Here is a 17756-nt window from a genome sequence, read left to right as displayed (position 1 = left end):
AGAACTGCACAGATGGTACACATGGGCCCTTGTGCTGATGGCAGGAATGGACCGATGATATGCTGCGTGGTTATAGTCACTTCGTAGCATGAATTTCTTCTGTACTGTCAACACCTGCCCTCATTTGAGTCTTCCTTAGAGCCCGTGGCCAGGCCTTTTGAGGACCGGGGGCCATAAACAGGTCACCAGAGATAAAACCTGGTGTGGCCTTATGGTTTTATGTCTAGCAAGTCTGCTGAGAAAGCATGTGTCACATAGGCTGAGGGGCCAGGCAAGGGTCCAGAGATGGGCGTCCCGTCTCCTTGGCACCCGTGTAATTTACTCAATATGTTCCTGAGTTAGCAGCCGGCCTGGGAAGGCGCCCACTTGCTTCCATGGAGAGTCCCCGTGTGCTCACCTTTATTCCCGGTCCGACGTCATGACCTGGCTCAACCACAGACACTAATCCAGAGACAGGATACTAATTTTATCCAGTTCTCATCTTTTTTTCTTTTTTTTTCCCCCAAGTTTTTGTTTCTTCCAACCTTGATTTTAAAATTATGAGTTTTCAAAAGCATTTCTGGTATGTTATGGTATCAATACACCATAACAAAGACTGAACAATGAAGTCGTTCTTTTTTTTTTTTAAGATTTTATTTATTTATTTATTTATAAGTCAATCGGAGAAGGACAAACATTATATGGTCTCATTCATTTGGGGAATATAAAAAATAATGAAAGGGAATAAAGGGGAAAGGAGAGAAAATGAGTGGGAAATATCAGAGAGGGAGACAGAACATGAGAGACTCCTAACTCTGGGAAACGAACAAGGGGTGGTGGAAGGGGAGGAGGGCGGGGGGTGGGGGTGACTGGGTGATGGGCACTGAAGAGGGCACTTGATGGGATGAGCACTGGGTGTTATGCTATATGTTGGCAAATTGAATTCCAATAAAAAAATATATGTATATATAAAATTAACAACTGAGGGAACACTTGTGCTTAAAAACAAAAATGATTTTATTTATTTATTCATGAGAGACACATAGAGATAGGCAGAGACATAGGCAGAGGGAAAAGCAGGCTCCCTGTGGGGAGCCCGATGCAGGACTCGATCCCAGGACCCCGGAATCATGCCCTGTCGCCAATAAAATCATTCTTAATTAAATTACGGTGTGCATCTGGATAGAAGGTAAATGTTTAAAAACATACAACTGTACAGTCCAAGTCATTTGAAACATTTGAATTTCTGGCTGCGAGCACTGAGAACTCCTCAGCATGTTCACGTGTGGCCTGACATCTTTACTCCTGCGGCAGCCCTGTCTCAGGGATATTTTAGCCACATTCCCGAGTGAGGGAACCTGAGGCTCAGAATGTCTGGGGCTACATAGACCGTCAACACCCACTCCTGACAGCCCTGCCAGTACGGTTTCTGTGTTAACCCACGGTGCTCATGATTTTTTGACATATATTGACATAGAGCAAATTCTAGAGGGAGCCGTTCCCATTGGGTGGCTCTACAGGCACTGTGTCTGGCAGTGGACCCATCCTCCTCATAGGAGCCATCAGGACACTCACCCAGGGCCCATTCTGCTTGAGACAGTTCGTCAGAAGGACCCAGTGGAGGGAGACCTATTTTTCTGTCCTGTTGGGTTAGGGAAACTGAGGCACAGGGAGATTAGATGACTTGCCCAAGGACCCACCTAGTGGCAGAGTCAGGATTTGAACCCAGCACCATCTGATGCCCTGTGTGTAGGAATCACCCAGGTGGTCTGATTTAGTGTATCGGAGAGGGGGTCCAGTAAAGTGCCTTTTAGCCCACACCCACAAAGAGCAGCGCACACTTTGAGAAGCCCTCTCCTTAAGGCTCCCTAGCCTCCCACCACGTGAGCATGTCACATCTTTCTGGCAAAGAGATGATAGGTCCTTTGTTCATTTATTCCTTCACTTCGTTATTTTCAGCAAACACCTCGTGGGGGCCTTCTGCGTACATGCAACCTGCCTCCCGCGTTCACCCTGATGTCTTACTGCCTTCCTGCAACATGTTTTTGCTGTTTTGTAGGGGGAGCACCCCTTGGAAGGAAATTCAGCAGGAAAAGTGGAGTCTTTAGCCCACTCCCAACTTCTGCAGTGTCCAGTGGGCCAGAGACTCAATCCATGGTTGCTTTTACTCCCTCGTGGCCCAAGAAGACTTTGTTTAAAAGAGAGTCTCCTATAACACACCACCTGGTAAGTGACACGTTTGGTACTTTAACAGAATTCTCAGAAGTTGGAAAGAAACCGGTGTGGGGCCAACTGTGTATACCATGCCACAGGCTTTGATTCAGAAGAGCCTGTTCCTTCTCTTGTGCAAAGTACAGCTATTATTCTAAAGAGCTTTCTCTTCTGTATGACATCTAGTATTTAAGATGGACAGGAGGTGTGAACCTGAGCAGTGGGCTGCTGGTTCTGAAGCAGGGCTCTGGGTTCTTTTTATTATTATTTTTAAAGATTTTAATTTATTTATTCATGAGAGACACACACACACACACACACACACACACAGACAGACAGAGGGAGAAGCAGGCTCCCTGCAGGGAGCCCGAAGTGAGGTACCATCCCAGGACCTTGGGATCACGACCTGAGCCAAAGGCAGATGCTCAACCACTGAGCCACCCAGGCGTCCCAGGGCTCTGGGTTCTGGTCCACCTGGCCCCATGTGCTGCCAGCGGTCATAAACATGCTGTGGCTGACAGCAACGGGGAGCGCTGACCAAGTATTTCCTCTGAGCCAGGTGCTGGGCTTAACACTTGATTTGCATGATCTCAGGAGGCCTCAGTACAGATTCCCGCAACAGGTATGATTTTTATTTCCATTTTGCAGACAGGGACCAGGTTAGAGAGATGGCCAAATGTGTTGAGAGTCCTGCAGGTGAGGCGGCAGAGCCAGGATGCCAAGCCCCTGCCCTTTGCTGTGGCTCGACGTCCTGCTCTTGCGTTCCGTTCTGTTTTATGTGTTGGCATCATGTAGAGCTGGCTTTCACTTACAATTTCGTGACCTAAGATGGTGTGAGAGCCACTGAGCGCGGCCAGCAGGCTGCCGTGGCCACGAGCCCCTGCTTGACTGCCTGCTGAGTGGTTGCATTAGTTTCTTAGAGCTGCTATAACAAGGAACCACCAACTTGGTGGCTTAAAAGAGTGAGATCCATTTTATCACAGGTCTGGAGGCTAGGAGTCCAAAATTAGGGTGTTGGCAGAGCCATGTACCCTCCAAAGACTCTCCAAAGGGGAGAATTTTTTCTTGTGTCTTCTACCTTCTGGTAACTTCCTTAGCTTATGGTCACATCATTTCAATCTCTGCATTGGGACTCTCCAGAGAAACAGACCCAATCAGAGTTATGTGTGTGTAGACAGAGAGGGAGGGAAAGATTTATTTTAGGGAATTGGCTCATGTGGTTGTGGGGCTGGCAAGTTCAAAATCTGCAGGACCAGCTGGAAACCCTGGGATGAGCTGATGCTACAGAATTCCTCTTCATCTCAGGAGGTCAGTCTTTTTTGGTTAAGGCCTCAGCTGATTGGGGGAGGCCCACCCACATCATGCAGGCTCATCTGCTTCACTCACAGTCCTTGGATCTCAGTGCTAATCTCATCCAACAGATGCCCTCACATTAGCATCCAGGTGTGTTTGGTTAAATATCTGGGTGTCTCAGCCAAACCTGCACATAAAGTTTACAATCACGCTCTTTCTATCTTCACATGGGCTTCTTGTGTGTTTGTCTTTTCCTTTTCCATCACTCATAAGGACATGTGTCATTGGATCCAGGGGTGACTGAAATCTAGAATGACCTCATCTTGAGATCCTTAGCTTAGGTATGTCTTCAGAGACCCCTTTTCCAAGTAAGATCACATTTGCTGGGTCCAGGGGTCAGGATGGGGACCTCTCCTTTTTGGGACCCACCATGCAGCTCTCCCCCTCCGCCCCCCACCCCCCCGCCCCATGATCACTCTTGGTCTTTGCAGTCCCCTGTGGCAAGGACAGGTGACTTGTGGCCTTTCCTATCACACTTGATGCTCTGTCACCCGTCCTGTGTGTATTTGCTCAAAAGCTGTGTTTAGTAATGCTCAGAAGAACAGAAAGCCAGGTGCCTGCACAAGGGCTCTTGGACTCAGGGTGCTGGCATGTCAAAGGCATTGGGGAGGTGGTGGCTGGAGAGCACACTGGGGTCCAGGGCCTGGGCACCAGGCTAATGCTGGTGTGATGCTGCATGCACATTGTCTACACTGTCCTAGGAACATGGCTTCCCTTCTCTGCTGCCTTATTTCTGTGCAATAAGAGGATCATGCTCTGGAGAGGGGATGTGTGGAAGAATCATAGTACATGGAGTCACACAGCCAGAGTAGAGTCCTAGCTTCCTGCCCGTGTGACTTTGGGCAAGTGAGTTAACCTTCCTGAGCCTTAAGTTTCCTTATCTGTAAAATGGGAGCAATAGAACCCACGTATGTAAAGGGATGGACATATGGCTGGATTTGGGAAGTAACAGCCACTGTTATGATGATTATATCACTAAGGGCTGCCTTTGTTGGCACATAACTTCCCACTGAGGGAACTAGGTGGGCAGGGCAGAGGGCGGAGGTGTGGCCGAGGACAGCTTCCCTGGTGTGAGGGGTCAGAGTCCGATTCAGTTTAAAGGATATGTCCGATTCAGTTTAAAGGATATGTCCGTAGCATGAGGACCATGCCCTGGGGCCGGGGGGTGGGGGACGAGGGCGGGAGGTGGCAAGAGAGAGACCAGCAGATATGGGTTGTGATTATGAGGGGCAGTGGGGGCTGGCATCCGGTGAGTGGGCCCTGGCTTTCCTCTGGGATGTTACAGGGGAGCACAGCAGAGATGGAGGAGGCCAGACCTGGGGGGATCTCCTGCGGGGATGGTGTATCAGCGGCTCCAGTGCACTGTGATCCGAGCTGGCTTGGCCACTGCTCTGTGTGGCAAGTGGACCCCATCAGCCAGTGCCCCAGGGCCACGCAGGGCACATGAGCCATTGCTGTGGGACTTTCCTTGCTCACATTCCTTTTGTCAAAGCATCATCTCCAGCATGCTGGGTCCTCATGCATCCCCCAGACTAGGAGAGACCTCCGGTATGACCACATGCCCACATCCTTTGTTCCTCATGGGCTTTATGTTCTAATCCTTTTAGTAGTCTCTTAAAACATTCAAGATTACTTAAGGCAGTTATTAAACTAGAAGAAGTAAATCTCTATCCTTCCTTTAAAAGTTCGTGTGTATTTATGAATCTTTTACTTTTTTTTAGATCGAATGCTTTTATGAAACATGGGTAGCGCGCATTTCATTTCTAATCATTTAATCATTTCTGTATTTTTTGTAGTATGGCGACATCTCAAGAGATGTGCAAGGAACTGCTGAGGATGGAGTGATTTTTCAGAAATGTGCAGTGGTAGGTATTCATAGGCAGCTTATAGTTGGAGAGAAAATAGTTGGATTTTGACCAAATCATGTCTTGGTAGAGTTATATATTTAGGACTGGCAAGTCATGGAGTTATCCACCCATGTCCAGACATATAAGGGATGAAGTGATGTACAAGGGATTTTCTGTTTCATATCATGGCACCAGGGCCAAGAGTTTCGGTAGCAATTAAACTCCCATTTGTGAAAATGCACTGTGATCATTTTGAACAGGAAAGAAAGAATGATGCATTTTCTTTCATGATTGATACGGTGCTTCACAGTTTAAAAATTTTATTCTCGTCTTTAAAGCCTCTGATCCTTACTCATCCTGTGAGATGGCATTTCACATTATCATTGTGTTGGGGGTCCTGGAGACTGCCCTCGGGTTCCATGATTCGCTGGCAGGACTCACACGACTCAGGAAAGCTGGTGGTCTCACAGTTACGGTTTATTACAGCAGAGGGTGCATATTAAGGTCAGCGAAGTAAAAGGCACCTAGGATGGAGTTGTGAGACCAGGCGCAAGCTTCCCCTTGTCCTGCCCTGGCAGAGTAGTGAGGCTGGTGTTTCATTTTCTGGAGCACTGACGTGTAACTTCACGTACCAAGTATTGTCCACCAGGGACGTGTACTCAAACCTTGATGTCTGGGGGTTTTGGTGCAGCCCATCATGGAGGCATGCTGTGTCCATGCAGCTGGCCTCAGTAACTGGTCTGCAGCCTCTCCAGAGGTCACCTTGACACAGCTTGGCTCACGGCCCCCACCTCTAAGCATCCTGTTAGCACAGATGGCCTGTTGGGGCCCAAGGCCACAGGTGTATAAGGTGCTCTTCTCACACAAGATAGTCCAAGGGCTTTACCTCCCAGGAGTTGGCCAAGGGTCAGTCCTTTCTTTGAGGTGTGCAGGGTCTGGGCAGTGCACACCTGCAGAGTTAACCCTCTGCTGTACAGCCCTCGATTTATCTCAGGCCTTCAGCCGTCCTGTTCCCCTCCCTAGATACAGTGCCGGAAACTGGTGCTACCAGTTTCTCCTACGTCCTCCTAGGGATGTTTCTGCCATATGTGTGAGTGTGTGTGCATGTGTACCGGCATATATAGACATTTTTTCCCTCTTTCCCCAGCTCCTGCATCCCTTCTGGCAGGGCTGGATGAAGGTGGGGCAGGGGTAGTGGGAAAAGCTTATCAGAGAGTGGGAACAGGGCATGGTTGCAGAGGCCAGGCGGAGAGCTGAGCTGCTTGGGCCACCAGACCACTTGCAGCAGCCGAGCCGTTCAAACCCACGACCAAGCAGAGCCCACCTGAGGGAGGCTGGCCTGGAGGTTGGACACTGACTTGCTCAATCCTCTAGGTCACATGGCAGGCAGATGCCCTGGGCAGGGCACTGGGGCCGGGCTCAACCTACAAAATGAGAGCACAAGGAGCCTTTGTCTGCATTTCTTGGTGACACCAATCGCCACAGTCTCCCCAGCCTGACTGTGGTTCTGTGCTTCAATATTTTTTCTTCTGTTTCTCTGTAGGATTAATCTTACTGCATTTCAGGGTCCCAGTTACTTTGAAACTGTCACCAAGCAACAGCTTAGTGAGAATGAGCCAAAATAGTCCTGGGGCCTTTGAAATCCCATCGGATAAATTCTCAGGCACTCCTTCTGCCTGAAGCTGAGCTGGGGGTCACGTTAGGAGGTTGGACTTAGCAGCAAATGACAGCCCTCCTGTCATCTCCTGTCCTAGGTGTCCGGGCAGAGCGAATTGCAGACAGCTCAGGTGAGACTGCTCGTGGACAACACCAGGACCCCTGCGGCCACCAACCTCTCAGACCTGCTCCTGCTCGACAACATCACTGGCCTCTCCATTAGGGGGTCGACCGGAAACAAGACCTCGGCAGGATTCCAGGCTTTCAGAAAGAAGTTTCTGCAAGGTAATAGCAGTGATAGCAGTGTATCAAGTCAAGGAGGGAAAACGAACATAGATACTGACAGAGCGTGTGATGCACAGCAGACGTGTTCTTAAACACGTGACGTGTGTTCGCTCACAAAGGACTTTATGATCAGGTATTGAAAGAGGAGACACCACTCAATACCTGCACCCAAAAAGCTGGATTTATAATTTAGGTTAGAGAGAGAGGTGGGATTTAGGGGAAGAGTTTTTAAGAAGTAGGTATTTTTATTATATATTAATTTTTATTATGAAACATTTCAGACGTAACCAAAGATAGAGTTCAAGTCTATCCCTTGCCAGATGATGAGAGTTATCCCTCAGGGAAATGCACAGCTTCTGTTGGGGTGTGCTGGGTCCAGGTGGGAGTGGTTTGACACCAGCCCTGGAAGCATGTGCACGAGACCTTCCTGCACGTTCTAGTGTGTCCACGGGAGTACCTCCCCGCTGATGGGCTGGCTTTCAGAGCACCGTCACTGGATGGCTTTAGAGGTGTGTTTCCTGAGGAAAGTTATCATTGGTTTATTAAGCAGATTTAAGTGAATTCTGGGATTGGTTGTTACCATGACTTCAGGACTGTCCATTTTCTTGGGATGGTGAAATATCTTTGACTCTGGGTACCTGTCTCATTTACAGAGGAAAAGACTGTGCACCCTGTACCCATTACGCTGTAGTGCCTGTCACGTGCTCAGGACTCACCTCTCCGCTTCCCTGTGATGGCCCATATTGCTCAATCATGCCACACGCTCCCACTGAGCCTAGACAGGGCCTCAGAGCCCTTCTTGACCTTGACTATTGACAGAAGCTGCCAGCAGAGTTGGCCCACAAGCAGCCACCTCTTTGCTGGCCGTGGTTTCAGCAGTGTCATAAAAACTGTTAGGATGTGTCCCAACCAAGTGATCCTTCGTGCCTTCCCTCTAAGATATAAAAATAAATCCCACTAGTCCTTAAGCTAGTGTTGAGAGAACAGGACATGGGGCCATGAGCAGAGTTGGAGCAGAGACCAAGTGAGGTGATGTGCCCTGGCTCTGCCTGGGTCCCTCCCAGCCCCTGGTCCAGCAGGCCTGCCTCTCTCCTCTCAGTTCCCCAGCGGCTTCCAGCATCTGTGCTCCTGCCGGACAGACCACACTCATCACTTTCCCCCGCCTGTTAGCTCGGCATCCCCTGTGCCCCTGTGTCTGCTCGGGAGGCCCCCCTCCCCTCCCCTGCACGTCACTTACCTGCCCTCCTGTGCTTTGCCCAGCTTGGGGCCGCGTGCCTGTCCACACTGCATTCTGAACCCCACCAACCCTGACTTTTGCCTGCCACATGTCCCCAACACCAGCCTCCTCTCCGTGACTTGGGACAGTGACAATGCCTGCTTCAGGATACGGCTGTAAGGAGGAGGGGGTTAATGCACTGAAAGCCTGACCTACAGAAGCGTTCCCCGTGCCAGTAGCGATTTTGTGGTGATTGTTTTTATTCTGCATGTGTGTGTGTGTGTTTGGGGGGGTGTCATGTGGAGCACAGGTGATGGCCCCAGCGGAAGTGGCATCCTGTTCATTCCCCGGGGGAGCGGGTGCAAGGCACCCCCTCATCCTCAGCCTCCTGCTCTGGGCATCGCAGGCCATGAAGTCTCCTCTGTCTGCCTCGGGGCACCCTGTAGGGTCCATAGGGCTGGCACACGGCGGCACACTATGCGGGCAATAAGCCACTGTGCCAGGGTGAGGGACCTTCACTGTGGTATCATCAGTCATTTCGGTCACGCTGTCTTTGTGAGTCTCACAATTTACCATTGCGTAAAAATAAAATGAAGGTGTTGAGGATTTTTAAAATAAAAATCCAGGTGGTTCCATAGGCTCAGCACTCATTTTTCCTCTGCCTTTACGTTTTGTTTGTTTGTTTGAGGTCTCAGCACATTGAGCAATGAAGCACCTGATAGCCTATGAGGGGCTAACCCTGAGCCCTGTGGCAGGTGTAGGCAGAGCTGGAGCACAGGCTTAGGGCAGTCAGGCGGCCCTGCTCACTGGCCGGCAGAGCAGGGTGGGCGTTGTCACCCACTGGCCACTGCAGGCGGGCACTCTCAGCCAGCAGCCCACTCCCGGGGTCAGATCGGCTGACCTGCAGTGCCCACCCAGACCTCCCAGTGGGTGGGGTGCCCTGCTGGGTGAGGAAGGGACGCCCTATGTCAAGAGTTTTGCAGTGACCTCAGGGGACAACCCTGACTTCATCTGCAGGAAGATCCTCCAGCAGTGACCTGCCAACACCTCCCTTTTGCAGATTCTCAGGGAAAAGTGAAAGGTCTTAGGAACGAATCCCCTACAAATTGAAACCCAAATATATTTGAGGCTATAAGGAATTAAAATCTGAGATCAAAATATTTGCTCTTATAAGTTTGAAGTCCAACATTTTCTAATTAAATTAAAATTCCCCATACTCTCTCTTCCCAATATTTTATCCTATCCACCCCCACCACCCCCCCCACACACACATACACCACCCCCCACCACTGCCCAGAGATTTGTAGCTGTCTGGAAGGGGTTGTGGTTCCTGCAGCAGCAGAGTGGTGTAGCTCCTTTGTCTTGGGAGCTGAATAAATTGAACACCAGGTTTCTCATGTGCCTTACTTCTTTTTTTTTTTTTTTTTTTTTTTTAAGATTTTGTTTATTCGTAAGAGACACAGAGAGAGAGGCAGAGTCACAGGCAGAGGGAGAAACAGACCCCACACAGGGAGCCTGATGTGGGACTCAATCCTGGAACTCCAGGATCATGCCCCGGGCTGAAGGCAGACGCTCAACCACTGAGCCATCCAGACATCCCTGTGCCTTACTTCTTTTTTTTTTTTTTTTTTTTTTTTAGTAATAAATTTATTTTTTATTGGTGTTCAATTTGCCAACATACAGAATAACACCCAGTGCTCATCCCGTCAAGTCAGTGCCCGTCACCCAGTCACCCCCACCCCCCGCCCTCCTCCCCTTCCACCACACCTAGTTCGTTTCCCAGAGTTAGGAGTCTTTACGTTCTGTCTCCCTTTCTGATATTTTCCTACCCTATTTCTTCTCCCTTCCCTTCTATTCCCTTTCACTATTATTTATATTCCCCAAATGAATTAGACCATATAATGTTTGTCCTTCTCCGACTGACTTACTTCACTCAGCATAATACCCTCCAGTTCCATCGACGTTGAAGCAAATGGTAGATATTTGTCATTTCTAATGGCTGAGTAATATTCCATTGTATACATAAACCACATTGCAGAGTTAAGGGGACACAGGAGAGCATCCTGTGTCTGTCCCCACAATGGACTAGGACTCACAGTAAGAAGGAAAGAAGTACTGATTCATGTACAACATAGATGAACCTTAAAAAAAATCTGCTCGGTGAAATAACTTGAACACGAACAACATGTATTATACGGTTCCATTTCTAGGAGATGTCCTGAAAGACAAATCATTATCTCCCTTACCCCCAAACCAGATTAGTGGTTGCCTAGGCCTTAGGGTGGCTGTGGAAAGTGACTGCCTTTGGGCATGAGGTTTCCTGTTAGGGTGACGGGGATGTTCTGAAATCAGATTGTGGTGATGGTTGCACAGCTTTGAATACACGAAATTCCTTGAATTGCACACTTAAAACAGATGAACTGGGTGATACATAAATTTTATCTCAAAGCTGTTAAAAAAAAACCAAAAGTATCATAGCCTCAGCCCCATCACCACCCCGTCCAGATAAGAAGCCGGTGTCAGCTCTGGCAGGGCACAGCCGTGTCCCTAGGCCCAGCACTCTGCGCTTCCACTGCGCCGTGGCTGAGGTTTGGAGGCGTCTGTCAGAACCGGGACAGAGATGTGCCTTTGGGTGGGAGTTTATGAAGTGGCTTCCGGCTCAGCTGGGTGCCTGGAGCCCACCTGGGAAGGTCAGGTCAGCAGGAGGTGGGCAGGATGTCTCCAACATCAGATGGGAGGGTCCCTCCAGGAGGCGGGGCTGAGAGCACGCTGCCTCTTGCAAAACAAGAAACCTATAGTGGTGACCCCTCCGTCCCTGGCCACCCTCGCCTGGGGTTCCTCTCTTTCCCAGCTCTTTGTTCACCTTGGGCCCTGAGTGCAACCTGTGTCTGGGAGCAGAGCTGCCTTCTCTGGAGAGCCGGGGTTTTCGGATCGCTTAGAGCTGCAAACCCTGTGTCCCAGGGAAGCTTCCCCTTAAATACAAACAGTTACATTTTGTAGTGAAGCAATCGAGGGCCAGCTAGATAGAGACCACGGAGCTGGAGGGAGCCCCACAGTGAACCCACAGTGCCACATCCCGCCTCCTGGAGCCCCTTGCTGTGCTCACAGAACCCGCTGCCCGGAGGGGTCAGAGTAGTACTTGGTGTCCATCTGCCCACCGAGGCCCAAAAGTCCCATGAAGACACTTTTCTTTAGTTGTGTGAACAGGAATTTGGGAGAATAAATAGATTCCTGCCTTGATACTGGATTTCCCAAATGTGGGAGTTAAATGTTCCCCAGGTTAGGAAGACTGAACTACCCAGTCCTGGGCAGTGCTGGATGGGGCAGGGGGTCCCCAGGTGAGACAGCACAGGGGCAGAAGGGGGTCACCCAGCTCCTTGCACCTGCTGACAGCCTCTTCAGGTGAAAAAGAGGGGCCCTGTGAGCGGGCACGCACCGTCCCCACTGCTGGCCCCGAGCCCCGAGCGGCGCCCCTGCTGTCCACGGTGGCTGTGGCTGTGAGAGTAGTTGTGTTGGCGGCCTCCATTGACGTGGGGCTCCTCTGGGGCACGGCGGACCCATGGGCCCCTCTCCATTCACGCCTGCTTTCTCTCTGAGCAGTGGGAGACTCCTTCTCGGTCAGCTACACAGCCTCCATCAAGGCCGGGGAAGTGGGCAGCGGAGAGGTCCTCCTGCTTCCTGCCCAGCTCACCTTTCAGAGCTCCGCACAGGTATGTCCTCCTCCCTTTGCTTTCTGTGTCCTCACTGTTGTTTTATTTATTTATTTTTTTAATTTATTTTTATTGGTGTTCAATTTACTAACATACAGAATAACCCCCCGTGCCCGTCACCCATTCACTCCCACCCCCCGCCCTCCTCCCCTTCTACCACCCCTAGTTCATTTCCCAGAGTTAGCAGTCTTTACGTTCTGTCTCCCTTTCTGATATTTCCCACACATTTCTTCTCCCTTCCCTTATATTCCCTTTCACTATTATTTATATTCCCCAAATGAATGAGAACATATAATGTTTGTCCTTCTCCGACTGGCTTACTTCACTCAGCATAATACCCTCCAGTTCCATCCACGTTGAAGCAAATGGTGGGTATTTGTCATTTCTAATAGCTGAGTAATATTCCATTGTATACATAAACCACGCAGCCACTCTGGAAAACTGTGTGGAGGTTCCTCAAACAGTTAAAAATATACCTGCCCTACGACCCAGCAATTGCACTGTTGGGGATTTACCCCAAAGATACAAATGCAATGAAACGCCGGGACACCTGCACCCCGATGTTTATAGCAGCAATGGCCACAATACTCACTGTTGTTTTAGAAGCTTTGACACTTAGAGCACGGTGTCTGGGAGCCCCTCCCTCCCTCCCGCCCTTCCTTCCTTCCTTCCTTCCTTCCTTCCTTCCTTCCTTCCTTCCTTCCTTCCTTCTTTTTCTCCTTCCCTTCTTCCTTCCCTCTCTCCTTCCTCCTTCCTCCCTTCCTTCCCTGCTTCCTTCCTCCTTCCTTCCTTCCTCCCCCTCCTCCCTTCCTCCCCTCCTTCCTTCTTCCTTCTTCCCTCTTTCCCTCCTTCCTCCTTCCTTCCTCCCCTGCTTCCTTCCTCGTTCCTTCCTTCCTCCCCCTCCTCCCTTCTATCCTTCCCTCTTTCCCTCCTTCCTTCCCTCTCTCCTTCCTTCCTCCCCTCTCCCTTCCTTCTTCCTTCCTTCCTTCCTTCCTTCCTTCCTTCCTTCCTTCCTTCCTTCCTTCCTCCCCTCTCCCTTCCTTCCCTCCTCCCCTCCTTCCTTCCTTCCCTGCTTCCTTCTTCCTTCCTTCCTTCTTCCCTCTTTCCCTCCTTCCTTCCCTCTCTCCTTCCTTCTTCCTTCCTCCCCTGCTTCCTTCCTCCTTCCTTCCTCCCCCTCCTCCCTTCCGTCCTTCCCTCTTTCCCTCCTTCCTCCCCTCTCCCTTCCTTCCTTCCTCCCCTCTCCCTTCCTTCCTTCTTCCTTCTTCCCTCTTTCCCTCCTTCCTTCCCTCTCTCCTCCCCTCCTTCCTTCCTTCCCTGCTTCCTTCTTCCTTCCTTCCTTCTTTCCTTCCTTCCTTCCTTCCTTCTTTCCTTCCTTCCTCCCCTCTCCCTTCCTTCCCTCCTCCTCCCCTCCTTCCTTCCTTCCCTCCTTCCTTCCCTCCTTCCTTCCCTGCTTCTTCCTTCCTTCCTTCCTTCCTTCCTTCCTTCCTTCCTTCCTTCCTTCTTTCCCTCTTCCCTTCCTTTCCTCCTTCCTTCTTCCTTCTTTCCCTCTCTCCTTCCTTCCTTCCTTCCTTCCTTCCTTCCTTCCTTCCTTCCTTCCTTCCTTCCTCCCTTCCTTCTCTCTCTCCTCCTTCCTTCCTTCCTTCCTTCCTCCCTCCCTCCTTCCTCCCTTCCTTCCCTGTTTCCTTCCTTCATCCTTGTCTCCCTCCGTGATACTGAATTCCAGATGAGTGTGTAGTCCCTGGAATCTCACACGCTCTGCTGTGAACCTGGCTCCCTTAGCATATCATTGGGACCTCTAGTAATTACTTAACTTCTGTGGGTCTGACATAGGGTTATTATAAAGATAAGCAATCAGTAGATTTAAGTTATTTTCACTGTGTCTTGGTATAGTAAGCATTCAACCAGTAGTTCCTATTTGTACGAGTTTGCAATGAGCTGCCTTAACAAAGTTCCACAAGCTAGATGGCTTTAACAGCAAAAGAAGTCAGTTTTTTCATGATCCCGGAGGCTGGAATTCTGAGATTAAGGTGTGAGCAGGGTCGGTTTCTCCCGAGGCCTCCCTCCACAATGCATAGACAGCCTCTTCTCCCCATGTCCTCACGCAGGTGTCCCTCAGTGTGTCCTAATGCCCTCTTATTCCAAGGACACCAGTCAGATGGGATCAGGGCCGCCATAATGACCTTATTTCAGGTTACTCTCCTCTGTAAAGTCATAAGGGAAGAGAGAAAAAAAATCAAACAAGATGAAATTAGGGAGACAAATCATGAGGGACTCTTCACTGTAGGAAATAAACAGAGGGTCCCTGGAGGGGAGGGGTGGTGGGTGGGGTAGCTGAGTGAGAGGATGAGCACTGAGTGTTGTATGCAACAGATGAATCACTGACCTTTATCTCTGAAACCAATAATATGTTATATGTTCATTAATTGAATTTAAATAAAAATTTAAAAACTTATTAAAAACATTAATAAATAACAACAACAGAGTCCCCACCTCCAAATACACATGAAGTGCTTAGGTGGCCAGGGCTTCAGCATATGGATTCTGAGGGGACACGATTCAGCCTGTGACACCATTACTGTTAGTATGTTCATGGTTCCTTCGCCTTTTAATCTGTGTAGGCAGCGAACATGGTTGGTTGTATGCCATGCTGGGTGCTGTGCTGGGTGCCGTGCTGGGTACCATGCGCATCCTGGAGATGCAGGAGTAGGAGATGGCGTCCTTGCCATTAAGGAGCTCATGCTCTAGTTACTTTGGTCATTCGGTTCTGACTTCAGCTTCTGGAGAAAGGACCTTTGACTAGATGGGGAGGGTGAGGCTCTGAGTGTGACAGCCCAGGTCACGGGACAGAATCCGAATTGGCCCACACAGCTGTGGCCCCTTTCACGCGAGGCTCAAGGACCTGTGTGTAGCTTTGCTGCTGCAATAAGAAAAAAAAAATCTGAGACAAAATGAGATAAAAAGGAAGATTCCAAAAAGGTAAAGACCAGCTACAAGGAAACTATTAAATCAAACTGTCAGAAGAGACAAATGTCTCAGAAAATAATTAGGTACAAAGTCAGGAACAGAGGACAAAGAAAGATACAAAAATAGAGATAAAATCGCCCAGAAGAAATACCGCCCCAATTTCGGAGTACAGGAAACCAAGTAAGTTAAAATCAGAATTGAAGAAGGTGACAGAAAAAAAAAAAAAAAAAAGAAGGTGACAGAAACCAGCGGTGGAAATTCAGAACCTCAACAAAACTGAAAGTCTCCACCTCCTCCTGCCAGAGCTTTAGGACCTCAAGCCCCTGGAAGCACCTGGGGAAGGGGGGTGGGGGTGAGGATGGAGGAGTGGAGTGGGAGGGGATGGAGGGGGGATGGAGGGGATGGAGGAGGAGGATGGAGGAGTGGAGTGGGAGGGGATGGAGGGGGGATGGAGGGGATGGAGGAGGAGGAGGATGTGGGAGAGGGATGGAGGGGGAGGATGGGAGGAAGGGAATGGAGGGGAGGATGAGATGGAAGGATGTAGGGGAGGATGGGAGGGAGGGATGGAGGGGGAGGACGGGGAGGTAGGGGAAGGATGGGAGGGGGAGGGGAATGATGGGAAGGTGGAATGGAGGGGCTCCTCACTCACTCCAGGGCCACCCATCTGTTCCCTTGCTTGGTGCCTTGTCTGTCCATCACACTGACTTTATTTCCTTAGGGAACCCCCACCCCTACTCACTCTATGAGACCAGGGACCTTGTCTTTCCTATTGACACCTGTGTTCTCTGTGCCAAAAATAGAGCCATGCACAGTAAATGTGCAGTAAATGTTAAATAAATGAATGAATAGTAAACTAATGAATCTTGGGCAAGTTTTATTTCTTAACTTCTCTGAAGCTCAGTTTCCTTGTCTTCAAAAAGGCAATGATCATACCAGTGTCTCCATTCTTATGTGGGGACAAGTGAGATGTGTCGGTCTACAGTAGCCTGTAATTTTCTACTCCCTCCAAACTGTCTGGGGCTCTCTGGGCCATTCTGCAGGTGGAGAGTGAAGTGCGCACCTGCCCTCCTAAAGATTCCAGACTTCTGGGCTTCACTGGTCTGTGTGCTGGGCCTCTGCCTGCTGGCCCTGGTCGACCAACAGTATCGCCACGATGTAGATCCTGCCATAGAGAAGAGTCCTGGGAGACCAGTGTTTGCTGAGGGAATATGTGCTGGAAGTTGACAAGGAGCTCATGTACCTTGTTCTCAAGTTACTTCACCTGGTTGGAATTGCCTGACCCTCGGGTGACTGCAAGGCTTTTGTCCATGACCATCCATAGACCATCCATGATCATCCATAGAAGGTCAAGTGTATTTAGGGCTCAGTGAGACTTTTATCAGCTGCACGTGAGAGCAGTGGTTTGCTCTGCTGGTCAGTCATTCCCAAGATGTTTTCTAAGACAAAGGAAAAAACAGTAACAGTTATTTATTAAACAGGCAGGTGCCCGACAGGATAGAATCCTCCAGTGGAGAAGGGGTGACCTCTGACACAGCTGCGCCTGAGAACCATTGCTCAGCTGTGCTTCACAAGTGGTGCTGAACCCCAGAGAGGGGTTCAGAGTCCCCTCCCCAACAACGAGAGGAGCAGGAAGCTTCTCCCCTGGCTCCGTTCTCCTGTTCACTTGTTAGAATTGCGTGAGGGTAATAGCAGCGATGGTGAGAGCAGGCGGTTTCACGTCATCACAAACAGAAGGGCGAGTGGGTACAGGACAAAAGGCATTTTGAGAGAGAGAGAGCCCACGTTCACATAGCTCTTACCATGGTGCATTGTAGTAATTGTTCTATTTCTAGTTATTGTCGTCAGGTTCTTACTGTGCCCAATTTATCAATTAAATTGGATGCGTGTATAGGAAAAAACAGCGTATCTAAGGTTCACTACTGTCTGGGAGTTCAGGCATCCACTGGGCTTCCTGGAATGCATCCCCGGCAGGTAAGGGGAGCCAGCTGTCATTCCCACTCATGAATTCTCCAGCAGGAGGTGGTATTGACAGAGGTGCATTGTGTTTGGAGCTGGAAGCTGCTTTCTCAAACACGCACACGTCCCCCAGCATCAGAGAGAGTTAGATGAAACAGGCCCTACATGGTACATGGTGGAGAGGGGGAGGACCTAGAGCAATCATGTCAAGCCTCTTATAAGGGATTATGTAAACATCCTGCCCGCTTACACAGTCACCCCGTACTCTGCTTGGCCTGTGTTTTCTGACTTCATGCTGTGATCTAAAACAGGTTTCGCAAGCCTTGAAGTTTCTGTAGTAAGCACAGAGGTGAGGATTTACGTTTTGCAAAGAGATGAGGTCAAGCTTCATAGCACACTTGAAGCTTCTCTCTGCTTAGACCTTGGGTGTCAGAAAACACAGGGTGGAGGGGCCAAAAGTGGGAAGAGAATAAAAAACTGTGATCTTGAGTGTGGGCTTCTGAATGCAGCCTCAGGTGTCCAGGGCCGGACCCCGAAACTCACAGGGCATCAGGATATTCACGAAAAAGGGTGTTGGGA

General features: G+C 49.8%; 1 protein-coding gene across 4 annotated transcripts in view; it reads left to right on the top strand.

The window, feature by feature from the left end:
• EVC2 (EvC ciliary complex subunit 2) overlaps positions 1-17756 on the top strand; it is a 126226-nt gene that overhangs the window by 8668 nt on the left and 99802 nt on the right. For all 4 annotated transcript variants that reach the window (XM_049108634.1, XM_049108632.1, XM_025437421.3 and 1 more), the window contains exons 3-6: positions 2039-2205; positions 5340-5408; positions 7145-7331; positions 12148-12257. In XM_049108634.1, coding sequence (XP_048964591.1) covers positions 2039-2205; positions 5340-5408; positions 7145-7331; positions 12148-12257 — 533 coding nt within the window. The remainder of the gene's footprint in view (positions 1-2038; positions 2206-5339; positions 5409-7144; positions 7332-12147; positions 12258-17756) is intronic.

The sequence above is a fragment of the Canis lupus genome, chromosome 3 (assembly GCF_003254725.2).
Source record: "Canis lupus dingo isolate Sandy chromosome 3, ASM325472v2, whole genome shotgun sequence".
Classification (NCBI taxonomy): domain Eukaryota; kingdom Metazoa; phylum Chordata; class Mammalia; order Carnivora; family Canidae; genus Canis; species Canis lupus.
Note: the sequence above shows the minus strand (reverse complement) of the source record. Positions and strands in the feature narration are given on the sequence as shown.